General features: G+C 38.3%; 1 protein-coding gene across 1 annotated transcript in view; it reads right to left on the minus strand.

Annotated features, from left to right (window-relative positions):
* Positions 1–542: 542 nt before the first annotated feature.
* The window catches only part of SYT6 (synaptotagmin 6), a 149,343-nt gene continuing 131,329 nt past the window's right edge, over positions 543–18,556 (minus strand). Inside the window, exon 6 of the mRNA XM_075196292.1 lies at positions 543–3,730. Within this exon, the coding sequence (XP_075052393.1) occupies positions 3,659–3,730 (72 nt within the window). The 3' untranslated portion in view covers positions 543–3,658. The remainder of the gene's footprint in view (positions 3,731–18,556) is intronic.

Here is an 18,556-nt window from a genome sequence, read left to right on the forward strand (position 1 = left end):
GACCTCATACTGTACATGTGGCGGTCAAAATGTGTGTCCTGTCTGAAGCTGATTAGACCTTTTCGATCTTTTAGAATGATAATGTGTCTCACACTCATTGCAATCTCTGTCCAATTTTGTTGTGTAAGCTTTCTGAAGAACACTGGAGACCTCCTATTAAAATCTAAAATGCTAACAGAAAGTTCTTTCATGATCTGGAAAAGTCCATGTTTATATATTTATAAAATATAAATGGAAAGGAGTAAACATGTGTAGCATTTGGTATCATAGCCACCCACCAGCCGACGCGGGAAGCGTGATTTAGGCAGAAACTGTACAAAGAAAATATTTAAGATAAGATTATAAGGAATATATATTCCTACTTACAGCAGACTTGCTGTGAGTAATCTCATAGAAGAACATGTAAGAAATATTCCGTCTAGCTGCACAGATAATCTATCTTCAATGTCAAACATTACAAATTTTAAATTCTGTAAATGTATGAGAACTTTTATATATATATATTTTGCGATGCTATTATTAGATCTTTTATATAGGTCAGCTTAAAATTTTTGGTTTTGATGGCCTTTAATTACATAATTTTTGTAACAAATTAAAAATGCCACAGTCAAAGGAAATGTCCTGTTTAGTTTGAGATGTAATAGTATCAGACTTACTGTATATTGTAGCACTCAGGCCTACATCAATTCCTGCATTCGCCAACAAAAAAATATTAAGAGTGATGCTTATTGCACTTTATTGCACTGTAGATTATCATTAATTTAATAGCATACATTTCTCCTTGTAGAAAGAAGTGCATTATCAAAAATGCCGACTAGTTTGCAAACAGCTTCTCAGATTATTTATGAGCCAATCACATCACTCCTGAGATATTTCTAGCTTTTGTGCTTGAACGAGAGAAAATACTAAATATGGCTCAATGCCCAGTAAATGTTTATTTGACCACAATGGTGTCTACAAGACTCTGAAAAAGACTGGCCATCATGTCTGTGTACTAGGAGTATATCATTGTTTGGCAAAACATAAATATTTTCTCTTTCTAACAGGATAATAAACCAGGATCTGTGTATGAGGAATCCAAAGTTACAGCATCTTAAAAATTACCTCATCTCTTCCAAATGTGTCATATTTCAGATTTAATGCAGCTCCACAGGCCAGTAAAAGATAGGAACATTTTATTTATCTTCCCATCAATGAAAACATGTCTATTCCTGTAAAAGTACCTCCTGTACAACCAACTACTAAAAGATAAACAAATACATAAAACCGCTAGACTAGAACATTTGTGTATCATAATCAAGAATCTATTGTGGTTCAGCCTGACCATGGCTCATTTTGCACCATAAAATATCTTTATTGGACACCAAATCTAGAGCTTTGAGCCATGGATTAATTGCATCTGTTAACGCTGCACATACAATTTTTTTATATTCATTTAGAATTATTGATTATATCAAGTCAAAGAAAAACTGCTTAAAACTTTTAGTGTAATGCTACAATATTATAGGTACCTTTATATCTATAACATTAACATGTGCATACCTACTTTTTGGTAAGTGTGAGATAATTGTTTGACTAAGGCCTAGGTCATATTAATTCACACCAATTAAAAAGCAGCGATTTTCTAGGCAAATTCTACTACATGGAAGGGGATTTAGTTCACCGTAGACGCTCCATGTGAGTACTGATGCACTCATTTTCAGGTACTGTGGTACCAGGCACATCGCTGATATTCCTGTGCACCTCTGTGGAGTGCAAAGTAAAAATGAGCTGAGATACATCTCGGAGCGTCTTCACAGACCGTTCTGGAGGAACTTGAATCTCCTCCTAAAATGAATGGTTTTCCTAAATCAGTCTGTGACACAGATTTTGAAGCTCAGGATACTAGGAAACTGCTGTGAACAGACTCAGAAAATCGCCGTTAGCAAATGCCGCACAGTTGAAAACATTGTAATACAATGTTAACCACTGACAGCATGTTGGATTGAGTGATTCAACTGCTCAAATCACTCATAAAATGCTTATTTTGATCTAATTTTTAAGCTCCAGTAAATTCCCAGCTAGCTCCAGCTACAGAAAAAGCTGAGGGAAAAATCCCCAGTGTGATACAGGCCTTAGATGAAAAATTACCTCCAAAATGCAAGTTGCTTTATCTGAAAGAGCTAATACAGATAATAATAAATATGTGAAAACTGAAGTAGAGGTAGGCTGTATTCTGTGGGATAAGAAATATCTGCTGTGTAGAATATGAAATGCATATATAAATCTAGGAGCAAACGCAGGATTTCATAGGAGAAATTCCAAATGTATAGAGCGTTCAGTAGAATGGAAACTATCAGTTACAAACACAGGCTTTTCATAGGCGCCATTTCACCCTAGATTGTTGTGAACTTCCACGTCACATTTTTATACACACAAGCATATAGTCTACAAACTATATTAAATATATGGTTTGAATGGAAGGGTTCAATGTTGGTCTTAAACATTGGATCAATATTTTTTGGTGGCTCATTAAGTGTGCAAAGATCTTGGATCACAAAGAGGGCAACCAGATAACCAGGATAAGTATAACATACAATCGAGGTATACAACGTAGTGTTTTATATAGAATTATGTGTAATGTTGAATAAATTTGATTGAACAAAAGGCAGTGATAAGCTTCAGTATAAATTATAAGCTGATGAGCATTACCAAGTTAGGATGGAGTCTTCACTCAAATTTCAATGTAGCACATGTAGATAAGTGGTTAGACCATAAATGAAGCACACTAACGTGAGTGAGAGCATAGTAAACAGGAGCTGATCCACAAAACATTCACAAGCAAAGGGCTGCAGATGACATGCGGAATGTTTAGTTGACACTGTGAACATTGTCTTTTTATGTCAATGCTATCTGTATTGATTTCCTGAGTACTGTGCAGGCATCCAGCATGAGTAGAGGATTGCCTTAGCATAATGAGAATTGCATTCTCATGCACCCTTAACATGTCAGTGACTGGAAGTGTAAAAAGACCAAGCCTCATAAAAAGTTAACTTAATCTAACAATGTAAATTGCCTGTGACAGTCATTGGAAGCATAAATAAAGCTCAAACTGTAAAAGCATTTCTATTGTCATTTTACACAAAAGTAATATAATTAAAGACAACACACATTGGTGATAGTGTTCTCATATCACATATAAATCATTTTTGAATTCTGAATATTTCTTTGATGTCTAGTACCATCGCATCACTGACCAATAGTAAAACATTTCAGTAATACTGTCGCTATCAATATGATCCTCCAGGTTTCCTATGGAGAATAACAATTCAATGTACATTCATTGTCCACATAACAACAAATATTTCTCACATTAAAATTATATTCCTTTCTGCAATGCGGAAAAGCTTCCAGTCTGCTTTTAGATCTTCCTGTCATGTGTCCAATTTCTGATCTGAATCGTGAAAACACCAACATATGACATTTTAAGATACAACAGACCAAGACAAAACCAAACCACTTATTCACTTGTCCAGCTCTCTTCTTGAACTCAATGTAAAGACCGTTTGACTTATTGGTTTTTATGACTTGCTGTTAAGGTGGTGAGAGCTCTTCTGTAGGATTCTTAAACAAGTCCTCTAGGTTGGTGCGAAAATTCAGGCGCTTACAGTGGCTGGTTTCAAGGAGTCGATGGAGGTTTTGGGGAAGGGCATGAACCCTGGCTGTCAAAGCTAGCTGCCCGGCCTTGCCACTGTGGAAATGAAAGAATACGTTAAAAACACAAAACGAGTTGTTTTTATAAACTATATTTCAAATAGAGGTGTGCTTTCAACACAACAAAACTCCCATTTTAACAGGTGTCTCACACCATAATTCTATGTCTTGAGGGAATTTGCACTTTCCCCTATCTAACTAACTCTTAGGGCTAGATTTACTAAACTACAGGTTTGGAAAAGTGGAGATGTTGCCTATAGCAACCAATCAGATTCTAGCTTTCTTTTATTTAGTGCATTCTACAAAATGACAGCTAGAATCTGATTGATTGCTGTAGGCAGCATCTCCACTTTTTCAAACCCGCAGTTTAGTAAATATACCCCTTAGTCTGTGTTCCTCCACTCCCTTCAACATTTTTTAACACTTAGGGCTAGATTTACTAAGCTGCGGGTTTGAAAAAGTGGGGATGTTGCCTATAGCAACCAATCAGATTCTATCTTTCATTTATTTAGTACCTTCTACAAAATGACAGCTAGAACCTGATTGGTTGCTATAGGCAACGTCTCAACTTTTTCAAACCTGCAGCTTAGTAAATCTAGCCCTCAGTCACTTCCATCCCTCCAGCTTTAATGAAACTGTTGCTATCCTCACTAACAGCTCACAACAGGTCAATGCTTCCCATAAGATCAGAACACTCATCTCTTGAATATTCTGTGCAGGTGTAAGTTTTTCAATTATCTGATTGGCTACAAGTTGTTCATTCTATTCCCACTCACTTCAAAACTGACTACACACAGGGTGCAAGAGATGAAGCATGTAAAAAGTTGCTCTGACCTTTGTCAAATTCACTTCAAGCACAAGTTACATATCACATACCAAAATTTGTGATTCCTAAATATGCACAGGTGTTTTAGTTTCATCAATATGACATTCCATAAAGTCATTCATAGAAGCTTTGTCTGTCTGTCTATACAGGAGGGACTCATTTAGTTTTATGAGAAAGGGTTTGCATGGTGTAAACAATATGTAGCAATTATGGCTGTTCATACTGTGAATTGACAAGAAGAAATATTGAATAGTGTTATAGAAGAAGAATATACGGTAGTATTTTTGCATCTAACCGAGTAGGCCATGCCCCTAGATATTTGGTCATCGGGACTCCGTCAGGCCAGCTCTCTGATGTATTCCGGAGGATAAAGTGCATAGGGCCATGGCCTGATATATCTAAACTGGTGCAGTGAGAGCAAAATAAGAAAGCATCATACCATATTTGCAGTTTGGAGATATTGCTTTGATAGAAGCTTTCCTATTTATCATAACATGGTTTGGAAAACCACATGGCATTCCTCCGCAGAGTAGTTAAAAAGCTGATGTGGTTGAGAAGAGGCAAAATAGTTCAAAGCGCATGCGTCACAAAGGGCAAAAACTAACTAATTAAGTAAAGTATCAAAGTGTTCCCTCCCTTATATTAACTAACAGCCCAGCCGTCACAGTACTTGGTTCGGTTAGGTTTAGGGAGTAGGCCTGAAAAAGTGATTGGGGACTTCTCCTAGAGAGTACCTACCCAATGCTGAATAGATCTGGACTCCTCCAATAAATGTCCCCCATAAGTAAATAATAGATCGTGCCCCCATAATAAAATAGATTGCTTACTCAAAATGAATAAATAGATTGTGCCCCAATAATTAGCAAAAAGAAGCTAGCTCTGGTGAGCCTGGCTGGCAAATAGCTGGACTTCTAATAAGGAGCAGTCTCTTATATTGCTCATTCAAACACAGATAAATGATACTTAGGCTACAAGGCATTTTAAACTAATGACTTTCCAATGAGTAATCTAAGTATCTGTAATAGCAATACGTTAAAGAAGCTGTATATTTATAATGCATATTTACATCAAAAAAGTACTACTGACATGTACAACCTAGCTGAAAAAAGGCTGGCTGGCAACAGATAACATTAGCTTGACCTGAGGCATGAAATATTTAAACTAGTGTCATGGAAAGGTAAATTAACATAAAACATTCAATAAATTTGTAAATGTCACAAATTTTTTTTATTTTGATTAACTTTTATTATAGGGTCAGTGGGGCAATGCCAGTGGTTAAAAACTAGCTATGAACATGTGAATACCTTATGTTTTAAGGGTACTCACTATCTGTGCTACTTAGAGTGGATGATTTTAGATATCTTATAGGCCACCATAACCTTACAATGATGTGCAATGTCTAAAAAAAAATCAAAAACCCTAATTAGACCATAAGAAGACAATTATCTGCTCTGTTTTATAATAAGTTCTTTATATATTTCCCATTTCCTAAATATTTTTCTTTATCGATTATAAACAACATTTTAAAGGCACGCCATATCAATATCTTTAAACAAGCGAAGAGTTAAAACTAATGTCAATCAATACATTATTATTCAGTTTGTATTCAAAAATAACATTGACAATTCCTTGTAGAATTGCAAAGTTAGATACATGTCAGGGGACATAAAATATATGAGCGAAAGTCAATATGCTATTAAGGTAAGACATTTATGAAAAGCCTCTCAAGCAACAAAAATGCAGACATGACATGATCATGAAAAATACATTCATTAATTCATTAGAAAACTTAAACAGATTGGAAATCATTAGTGGTGTTGTAAGCAACAGTGTATAGAAATATGAGCTTCAATATTGATTTGATATATTTTTATATAGATCTCAGTCATACCACTGAACAACTACTGTAGCCTAGCAACAGAGGCGGAACTAGCGAGCTGTGGGACACGGTAAAGGGAGGCAGGGAAGAGGGAACCAGGGCCCCTGACCCTTTGCATCTGCCATGCAGTGTGCCCCATTACATCCATGGGCCCTGGTGCACAGCACCTGCAGCACCAATGGTAGGTCCGCCACTGCCTAGCAAAGCATTACATATTTTTGTGTATAAAATGTATACATTTTATTACAGCAAATAAGAGATTTGTGGTTGAGTCCCAAATAGTTTTTGCATGTTTTGATGGTTGGAGGTACATAGCCTTTCATAACTGACTCTTGAGCTAGTTGTGCTCATTCACCTAATTTTATTCCCATGTGTTAAACAACATTTTGTTTTGAAGGAGAAGATTTTTAAATAAGATACAAGGCCTTTTATTCTCTGCAAAAAGACTTGTTGTTTACACGACTTTGGAGGTGGTGGAAACAAGAACTCAGCCTATTATTTAAACGGGACACCTTTTTGCATGTTTCAGTTACACTGTCTATGCATTTGTAAGGGCATATCTACCAATGTATTAAAAACATTCAAATATACAATAGTGGGACATTTAATAAGGCAGTATCAATGTTTAGAGATGAAAAGTTGTGGTGGAATATTTGTAGAAATCCATGGTGGAACAGACAGATTCCCAGAGCTACAAAGTTTTGCTAATATAACCTTCAAGTTTAATACTGTACTACTTTTTTTTTTTTAAAGATTTAACAGTACAAAAATAGAATTGGGACAAAGTGGATGTCAATTCATTCTGCATTGTGGTCTAATTGGGTAGGAGTAGGAATATGACTAGCAACCCATTGCAAGAGTACTAAATACAGCAGCTCAAATTCATACAATTGACCTTGATTTGCTACTGCATATTCATTTTTGTCCAATGGCTAGTGGCTAAAACATATATATATTGATCATTGTAAGAAGTGCTCTGTTCAGTTACATTTAGTAATTGTGTTTCACAAACTTATAAAGGGGTTGTGTATGTAGTCAGTTACACTTGCCGGTCACTATCCCTCATATTATATTTTCAGCAACCTGCTAAGTCCAGCTAATTCATAACAATAATTGAAGCTCAACTTCATAGAATTGATCTCTCTTGATTTGGTGTACCAGAAGATTTACTACTGGTTATTCACTCTTATCCACTGACTAATGAGTAAACTACTTACTGATCACGGTGAGAATTACTGTTTTGCAACATTTCATAATTATCAATGTTTTGTAATTATTAATTGTGTTATATTGATTAGTTTTTCTCATAGTTTCAGCAACCTCCGCTGATAGATCTTTAACTTTTTCTTTACTAATAATAATATTGATTAAAAATGATGAAAAACAAAGAGTGTGGTAAAATTTCAGACCTAAAACATGGTTATTAGGAGACATAATAAACTAAATTTAAAGCAGTCAAAAGGATGCAGCTGCTGTGTTTGTATTTTGAGCAGTTGTAGCAGAAATCAAGCTATAAAGAGTTGAATGTGGAGTAAAAAATAGTCATGTTGAAATGAGCCACACAAGTTCCATGGAAGGTGCTGACTAATATATTGGAGGCATTAAATTGTTGAAGAGATTGAAGAACTCCCACATGTAGGAGGTGGTGATCAGGGATTACCATGCTGCATGCTCAGTTCTATGGACTGAATCAGCAAAGACAACCTGAGAGCTACACACACCCATTCAAGCATATGAGTAAACAACAGGGATAGCTGGAGCTTCATCCACCTTGGCAGCGCTAAATACTAGGGATGAGCGCACTCGGATTTATGAAATCCGAGCCCACCCGAACGTTGCGGATCCGAGACAGATCCGGGTATTGGCGCCAAATTCAAATGTGAAACTGAGGCTCTGACTCATAATCCCATTGTCGGATCTCGCGATACTCGGATCCTATAAATTCCCCGCTAGTCGCCGCCATCTTCACTCGGGCATTGATCAGGGTAGAGGGAGGGTGTGTTAGGTGGTCCTCTGTCCTGGTAGATCTCGTGCTGTGCTGTTTAGTTCTGTGCTGTGCTGTTTAGTTCTGTGCTGTGCTGTGCTGTGCTGTGCTGTGCTGTGTTCTGCAGTATCAGTCCAGTGGTGCTGTGTGCTGTGCTCTGTCGTTCTGAGGTCAGTGGTGCTGCTGGGTCCTGTGCTGTGTCCTGTTCAGTCCAGTGGTGCTGTGTCCTGTGCTCTGTGCTTCTAAGGGCATAGTTATTTCCCCAATATTCCCCTGTGTTTAAAAAAATAAAAAAAAGTTTTTTTAAAAAATACCAAAATCTACTTTAATTTTTTTTAATTACCACAAAATTTGCACAACCAATCCTGCAGTATAAGCCCATTGGTACTGCAATATTACCAAGTTCACACATTCAGCAGTAAAAGTCCAGTGGTACTGCAATATTACAAAGTTTACACATTCTGCAGTATCAGTCCAGTGGTGCTGTGTCCTGTGCTCTGTCCTGCTGAGTTCCGTAGTGCTGCTGGGTCCTGTGCCGTGTCCTGTTCAGTCCAGTGGTGCTGTGTCCTGTGCTCTGTGCTTCTAAGGGCATAGTTATTTCCCCATTATTCCCAAGTTTTTAAAAAATAAAAAAAAAGTAAAAAAAAATAAAAAATTTAAAAAAAAAAAAATATATAATAATTATAACCAAATTTGCAAAACCAATCCAGCAGTATAAGTCCATTGGTACTGCAATATTACAAAGTTCACACATTCTGCAGTATCAGTCCAGTGGTGCTGTGTCCTGTGCTCTGTCCTGCTGAGGTCCGTAGTGCTGCTGGGTCCTGTGCCGTGTCCTGTTCAGTCCAGTGGTGCTGTGTCCTGTGCTCTGTGCTTCTAAGGGCATAGTTATTTCCCCATTATTCCCAAGTTTTTAAAAAATAAAAAAAAGTAAAAAAAAATAAAAAATTAAAAAAAAAATAAATAAATATAATAATTATAACCAAATTTGCGAAACCAATCCAGCAGTATAAGTCCATTGGTACTGCAATATTACAAAGTTCACACATTCTGCAGTATCAGTCCAGTGGTGCTGTGTCCTGTGCTCTGTCCTGCTGAGTTCCGTAGTGCTGCTGGGTCCTGTGCCGTGTCCTGTTCAGTCCAGTGGTGCTGTGTCCTGTGCTCTGTGCTTCTAAGGGCATAGTTATTTCCCCACTATTCCCAAGTTTTTTAAAAATAAAAAAAAAGTAAAAAAAAAAAAAAAATTTAAAAAAAAAAAAATTAATATAATAATTATAACCAAATTTGCAAAACCAATCCAGCAGTATAAGTCCATTGGTACTGCAATATTACAAAGTTCACACATTCTGCAGTATCAGTCCAGTGGTGCTGTGTCCTGTGCTCTGTCCTGCTGAGGTCCGTAGTGCTGCTGGGTCCTGTGCCGTGTCCTGTTCAGTCCAGTGGTGCTGTGTCCTGTGCTCTGTGCTTCTAAGGGCATAGTTATTTCCCCATTATTCCCAAGTTTTTAAAAAATAAAAAAAAGTAAAACAAAATAAAAAATTAAAAAATAAATAAATAAATATAATAATTATAACCAAATTTGCAAAACCAATCCAGCAGTATAAGTCCATTGGTACTGCAATATTACAAAGTTCACACATTCTGTAGTATCAGTCCAGTGGTGCTGTGTCCTGTGCTCTGTCCTGCTGAGTTCCGTAGTGCTGCTGGGTCCTGTGCCGTGTCCTGTTCAGTCCAGTGGTGCTGTGTCCTGTGCTCTGTGCTTCTAAGGGCATAGTTATTTCCCCACTATTCCCAAGTTTTTTAAAAATAAAAAAAAAGTAAAAAAAAATAAAAAATTTAAAAAAAAATATATATATAATAATTATAACCAAATTTGCAAAACCAATACAGCAGTATAAGTCCATTGGTACTGCAATATTACCAAGTTCACACATTCTGCAGTATCTTGTGCTACATATAATGGAGACCAAAAATTTGGAGGATAAAGTAGGGAAAGATCAAGACCCACTTCCTCCTAATGCTGAAGCTGCTGCCACTAGTCATGACATAGACGATGAAATGCCATCAACGTCGTCTGGCAAGCACGATGCCCAATCTCCTAGTACAGGGCATGTAAAATCCAAAAAGCCCAAGTTCTCAAAAAACAGCAAAAAAAGAAACTTAAAATCATCTGAGGAGAAACGTAAAGTTGGCAATATGCCAATTACGACAAGTAGTGGCAAGGAACGGCTTAGGCCCTGTCCCGTGTTCATGACTAGTGGTCCAGCTTCACCCAAGGATCTAAGCCCTCCTCCCCCCCCCTACAAAAAATTTAAGAGAGTTATGCTGTCAGCAACAACAACAAAACAGCAAAGAACTCTGCCTTCTAAACAGATGACATCACAAATCCCCAAGGCGAGTCCAAGGGTGTTGTTGGTTGTAAACCCTGACCTTCCCATCACTGTACGGGAAGAGGTGACTCCATCCAGCATTTGCAGCACGCCCTCTGCATATGCTGGAAGGATCACCCACAGTCCAGTTACAGATTTGGCTAATGAAGGTGTGAATGTTGTACACTGGGAGGAGGATATTGATGTAGCTGGCGCTGAGGAGGATGTTGATGATTATGATGCAGACAGATACCAAATTGCATTTCTCAATTTCTATTTATATTCTAGATTATATAACGGCTGAAAAGTTTTCTGTTTTACTCCTAGTGGAGAGGGGATCTGATGCAGACAGATACCAAACTGCCTTTGTCCATTTCTTTGTATATTTGAATTGCTAGTTCTACAGTCTATGCAGGCTGCTTTATTTATATTCAACTACAAGTGTAGGGCGGGGGGGGGGGGGGGGGCATAGATAGCCACCAAAGTAACGTGGTCCATTTAATTTCACTTTCTAGCTCCACAGTCTGTGCAGCCTGCTTTTTTTTATCTTCAAAGTATTTATATTTACAAGCCTTGCAATCTAAATTAACTAGAGGTAGTGACGTGGTAGAACTCCAAAAGGCAGTTTGGAAGCCCCTGTACAAACTGGCTCTATTTTACCTGAGTTGTCCCCCCTCCAGTGTGTACTCGGAAAGAGTTTTTAGTGCAGCGGGGAACCTGGTCAGTGAGCGGCGAAGGAGGTTGCTTCCTCAGAACGTTGAAAAAATGATGTTTATAAAAATGAATAATCAATTCCTCAATGAAGTACAGCACTGCCCTCCAGATAGTACAGAGGGACCTGTGGTTGTGGAGTCCAGCGGGGACGAATTGATAATGTGTGATGAGGAGGAAGTACACACTGTAGGGGGAGAGGAATCAGAGGTTGAGGATGAGGACGACATCTTGCCTCAGTAGAGCCTGTTTAGTCTGTACAGGGAGAGATGAATAGCTTTTTTGGTGTGGGGGCCCAAACAAACCAATCATTTCAGCCAAAGTTGTTTGGTAGGCCCTGTCGCTTAAATGATTGGTTTGTTAAAGTGTGCATGTCCTATTTCAACAACATAAGGGTGGGTGTGAGGGCCCAAGGACAATTCCATCTTGGAACTTTTTTTTTTGCATTATATGACCAATCAACAGTCGTTTGCCATGTTCAAAAAGTAAAACCAAATTTAAAAAAATTCAAGAAATTAAACCAAAAGTAAAATGCCGTGTCATAATTTAAAACAAGAGGTATTGACGTGCTCTAAAACTACTGTATTGTTGTTTATATTTTATAAACACTACACTTGAAAGCTTGAGTCTTTCAATAAAAAAGTAACTGTCCATTGCACGAATATTTGCAACAGGGACAATTTTAGGGTTAAGAAAGCCAACTAATAACACTTCGACGCTGTCTGTCTTTATAAACACTACACTTGGAAGTTGGAGGAGGTATTGTGGCCCCGGCACCAAATTTACTACCGGGGCCACTCCACTGTGCAGTCCATATTTAGGTGTATCAGATATTAAACAACGGTGACAGTTGATGCCCAATTTTTTAATTATATTGTGGCCTCGGTACCAAATTGTGTACCGGGGCCACCACACTACGCAGTCCAGATACTTGTTTGGTGGAATTCAGACCAGTTGAGGGTTTTATTATTATATTGTGGGGACCACTCTATCTATACCACACTACAACTCTATACCACTCTATTTCATACTTTAATTCTATTTAATACTTTAATTCTATTACTAATTACCATAAAGAGGAACTGCCGCTTCTATTTAATACTTTAATTCTATTAGTAGTTACCATAAAGAGGAACAAAATAAACCAATTTTACCAAAAGTATAATATGACTTAGACTTACAAACACTACACTTGAAAGATGGTGCCTTTAAATGAAAAAGTCAGTCTACATTGCACGACTATGTGCAACAGGGACAGTTTTTTGGTTTACAAAGTCAACCAATAACACTTGGACCCTGTCTGTCTTTAACATACTTGATGGGATCTCAATGACGAATTGTCTGTACCATGTTTGGAGGAGGTATTGTGGCCCCGGTATCAAATTGGGTACCGGGGCCACCCCACTACGCAGTCCAGATACTTGTTTGGTGGAATTCTGACACGTGGAGGGTGTATTTATTTTATTGTGGCCCCGGTATCAAATTGGGTACCGGGGCCACCCCACTATGCAGTCCAGATACTTGTTTGGTGGAATTCTGACACGTGGAGGGTTTTTTAATTATATTGTGGCCTCGGTACCAAATTGTGTACCGGGGCCACCACACTACGCAGTCAAGATAGATAGATGCGTATCATAGATAAAGTACATTCAGTGGTGTGGGGCAAATTGAAAAATATTCAAAATGCACTGACATTATCAAAAACAAGAGGTTGTCACACGCTAAAACTCCAACATGTATATGATGGAGAGGATGGAGGAGCAGCCGTATGTGTAGTGTAATGCAGACCTGTTGAAGGTTTTTTATATATTTTATTGTGGTGCCCAGTGCCCACTCCTCTAGGCAATCCAGGTACATTTATTGGTGCGATTCATAAAAGTTCAGGGTTTTTAATATATTGTGGTGACCCACTCCTCTACGCAGTCCAGGTACATTTATTGGTGCGAATCAAACAAGTTGATGGTTTTCTTATTATATATATTGTGGTGACCCACTCCTCTACGCATTCCAGGTACATTTATTGGTGCGATTCATAAAAGTTCAGGGTTTTTAATATATTGTGGTGACCCACTCCTCTACGCAGTCCAGGTACATTTATTGGTGCGAATCAAACAAGTTGATGGTTTTCTTATTATATATATTGTGGTGACCCACTCCTCTACGCAGTCCAGGTACATTTATTGGTGCGATTCATAAAAGTTCAGGGTTTTTAATATATTGTGGTGACCCACTCCTCTACGCAGTCCAGGTACATTTATTGGTGCGAATCAAACAAGTTGATGGTTTTCTTATTATATATATTGTGGTGACCCACTCCTCTACGCAGTCCAGGTACATTTATTGGTGCGATTCATAAAAGTTCAGGGTTTTTAATATATTGTGGTGACCCACTCCTCTACGCAGTCCAGGTACATTTATTGGTGCGATTCATAAAAGTTCAGGGTTTTTAATATATATTGTGGTGACCCACTCCTCTACGCAGTCCAGGTACATTTATTGGTGCGAATCATAAAAGTTCAAGGTTTTTAATATATATTGTGGTGACCCACTCCTCTACGCAGTCCAGAAAGATACCTTGTTGCAACGTTTTGGACTAATAACTATATTGTGAGGTGTTCAGAATACACTGTAAATTAGTGGAAATGCTTGTTATTGAATGTTATTGAGGTTAATAATAGCCTAGGAGTGAAAATAAGCCCAAAAACTTGATTTTTAAACTTTTTATGTTTTTTTCAAAAAAAATCCAAATCCAAAACCTTAAATCCGAACCGAGACCTTTCGTCAAGTGTTTTGCGAGACAAATCCGAACCCCAAAAATAACGAAAATCCGGATCCAAAACACAAAACACGAGACCTCAAAAGTCGCCGGTGCACATCCCTACTAAATACAAAGCTAAGGTTAAGCAGAATGGAATCAGCATCTCTAACACATATGGCTCCTTCTCTGACTGATGCATAGCTAGGCACAGAAGCAACGGCGTAAGCAACAACTTCACGCTTTGGAGACAAAGTTTCACATTTTAGAGAGGCATTTGGTTCAATGTACATACCACAACTCTCTGTTTCAACAACACAGACTCTGTCAATTGCATGATTGTATCAGGAAACACTAAGGGCTAAATTTACTAAGCTGCGGGTTTGAGAAAGTGGGGATGTTGCCTATAGCAACCAATCAGATTCTAGCTTTCATTTACTTAGTACCTTCTACAAAATGATAGCTAGAATCTGATTGGTTGCTATAGGCAACATCTCCACTTTTTCAAACCCGCAGCTTAGTAAATCTAGCCCTAAAAGTTTTTATTGAACTAAAAATGTTACTGTTCCTGTGCTGTCATATCCTCCAAAATCAGTACTATTTCCAGCAACCACTGTGAGTGATTCCCAAACTGCCAATCCAGAGACTGCATTGCCACTTCAACCACCAGTTGGTGGAACTTAAGGAAAACCTTCATTTTGCATGTCTGATTATGACATTTATGCACATATCCCTTCTCAATCTAAATTCCCTGTCAGTAAAAATCACTATAAGATTTAGATAATTTAATTTATATTTTTATTTAAACTTAAAACTTCTGTTTGTTGGTGGGGGAGGTCTCTCTTCTTCCCTCTTTCTTTCACTATTTTGCTCTCTCTCTTTTTCTTTCTCTCTCTCTCTCTCTCTCTTTCGTTTTCAGTCTCTGGGTTTCATTCTTTTTCTGTATTTCTCACTCTCTAAATCAATATTACTTACTTTCACAAAATTCATCAGTACAGTCAGGTTAGACTGTTCTTGCAATTCTAATTTCTCAGCCTAAAACATCAATTTATATATTATTACAATGTTTGAATACTGTTATGTTTTTGCTGGTCTGTGTTATGGTTTTGCTGCTCTGTTGTCTCAGAAATCCACTCCAGATTTTGCTAAATGTCAGAGTTCTTGTAATTCTGTTGCTGAGCAACCATACTCACCCTGCTTTCTGAGATGCCAACAGAGTTTCCACATTGCTGCTGATTTATCATCAATACTCACTACCTAGCTGCCGAGCAGTCAACACTTTCTGTTCACATGATTGCTACCCAGCAGTTGAGCAGTCAACAATTTCTGCTCACACGATTTGTGCAGCAGCTGATTGGCCAGAACCCACATAAATACACTCATAGCCATTATTGCTTTGCTGGTGTTAGTTTTACCTAGGCTAGTTCCTGTATCTTTATTCATATAGATTGGTATATCTTCTGCTGCTGGATTCAGTTTGCTTGATCTTGGCTTTGTTTACTGGACCTTGATGTTGAATATCTGCCTGCCCTTGAACTCTCTGCCTGTTTATTGACCTCAAGCACCTCTCCTGTCCTCTGACCTAGCTTTCCAATTAATCATCCTCTTTTGTGTCCTATTTGTCTTATTTTGTCTACATCTTGTTCCATAGCTGCAAATTTCCTTGACTCTACCTCACTCACAGCTGTTAACAACTACACACAACTGGGATCAAGTCTAGGGGGCATCTGAGTACAAGTGAACAGTGTGGTTCTGGTAAAGACAGCTCCTAATGGTAAGAAATATCCCACTCCATAGGTTCTGTACAGGGGTTATCAGTCGCTGATTGTGGGGTTCATAACAGTAATACCAGCCGTAAACATAAACTCTGCACTATGGATCCTACTCAAGCATTGGCTCATCAGATTCAATTCATGGCCCAATTTATGAGGAACTTAAACTAGCATACCCTTGGACGGGAAGAACAAGCTCAGGGCTCTCTGGTTGTCAATGCTGCCAATAGAGCGCTCACCATGGGATTATCTGATAAGTTCTCTGGTGACAGAGCCTCATTTTTCAGTTTAAAGCAAAGCTCTCTCCTTTACTTTCATATGAGACCTATTTCATCCTACACAGAGGTACAATGTGTAGGCCTTGCAATGTCTCACCTGCAAGGACATCCTCAAACCAGAGCCTATGGTCTAAGTCCCGATGTTGTGGCTATACAATCTGTGTACAAATTCTGTGCAGCTCTGGGGCTCTTATATGAGATGGATTGGATATCATCAGCAGAAGTTAGCCTGGGCAATCTGAAGCAAGGGCGGAACTTGACAGAACAATATTGCAGAGACTTCTGCAGATGGGCTACTGACACTCAATGGAACGATCCTGCTCTAAGGAATTAGTTCTAGGTCAGAAAGTTTGACAGATGTCTTAGTCCAATATCCCATTCTAAGCACCCTGGGTGCCTCTATGATACTCACCATTTAGATAGATCTTGGCTACAAGAACTAGTCCATGAGCGCAAATAGTTCACCCCTAGTAACTACAGAGATTCCTCCCCCCACAAGGAGTTCTCCTCTTCCAATGATGAATCAGAACTCATGCAAATAGGCCAGTTTAAATTCACTTAAGACAAGAAAACCTGACAATGCCTTTAGGCCCTTTGCTTGTACTGTGGCCTCAAGTGTCATTTCGCAACCACTTGTCTTCAGAAGCAGGAAAAATGCTTAGACCTAGAAATTGGTAGGTCGATGTTCCTAGGTCTTTCGAGGATCATATCCAAATCCCTACACATACCCATTAAAATGAAATCTGATAATACATTACTATCATCCATAGCCCTAATTGACAATGGGGTGGCGGGTAAATTCATGGATGAATCATTTATTCAGGCCATGCCATTCCTGTAAGTTTTGGACATTATACAGGTGCTGGGTACTCACATTTTCCCTTAATTGTTGACTATCAGTTTTTTAAGTAAGTCTGTTATTCCTACATGTCGCAATTTAACCCATTGGCATTTTGGTGCCTTAATAACTGTTGTCGGAATTGTGGTAATCGCAATTCCGTATCCCACCCGCTGGGGTAAAGTCTTTTTAGGCAATATAATCTTGGCCAGTGGGTTCTCCATTGCTCAATCTATCAATCTTAATTGATCGTCATCCAAGAATTGGTACAATCCACCTACTTAAAAGCCTTATAGTGATTTCTTGGGTTTGCAAACTTTTATGGGACATTTATACAAGGATTCTCCTCAATTGTAACTTGATTAACTACTGTAACAAAGAATGGGCAGAACCAAACAATTGGTTTCTGGAAGCCGTCAATGCTATTATCAAATAAAAAAAAACATTTTGTACCGCTTCAGTGCTAATCCATTGAGATTTAAAAGAACCTTTCTTTGTGAAGTTGATGCATTAGATACCAGGGCTGGTGCATATATTTCTTAGAAAAATTCTATAGATTACATGATGCAGCCCTGTGCCTTTTTTTCCCCTGAAAGTTTAAGGTGGAAGACAGTTATTATGATGTGGGGAATCGAGAGCTGCTGGCAAGTAAGTGTACTTTAGAAGAGTGGCACCATTGTTTATAAGGAGACAAGCTCCTTCATAAAGAATCGTAAAATTCTTGTATATATTGAATCCACCAAGTGGCTCAACTCCAGTTGGTCATTGTTTTTCTCCAGATTTTCATTTATTATTATGTACCAGCTGGGATTTAAAATGGTGAAGGCAGAAGCCCTGTGCAGAGGTTTTATGCTTTACCAAACAGATTTATTACTTCCAGATCCTATTGTACCCACTGACAAGATTATTGGAGTCTTGTCTAGCGATCTATCCACTACAACAAGCACACAGACGTGCTCTACCTCAAACTTCTCATTCCAAATTCTTTGTACCCATAAAATTAATGTCCGAAGTTCTCCAAGAAACATGTGACCACAAAACAGCAGGCCACCCTGAAAATAGCAAAACACTTCATTCGGTGTCCCAATTCATTTGGTGAACAGAACTCCACAAAGATGTTCAAAACTTTGTCCAGTCATGTTGAGTATGTGAAAAGCAACCCTGGGTGTGCTGGAACCAGTACCTATCCCTAAAATTCCATGGACTCATATCCCCATGGACTTCACTGTTTATCTCCTACTCTCAATGGGTATCAATACCATCTGGTTTGTGGTAGAGAGGTTCAGTAAAATGTCTCATTTTAGTCCTCTAGACCCTCCTTCAGAACAGAAATTGGCTAAGTTAGTTATATCTCATGTCTTCAGACTTCATTGGGCTCCACTCAATATAGTGTTTTATATAGAGGTACACAGTTCATAGCAACCTTTTCGAAAGCCTTCTGTAAAGCCTTA

The sequence above is a fragment of the Mixophyes fleayi genome, chromosome 2 (assembly GCF_038048845.1).
Source record: "Mixophyes fleayi isolate aMixFle1 chromosome 2, aMixFle1.hap1, whole genome shotgun sequence".
NCBI classification, from domain to species: domain Eukaryota; kingdom Metazoa; phylum Chordata; class Amphibia; order Anura; family Limnodynastidae; genus Mixophyes; species Mixophyes fleayi.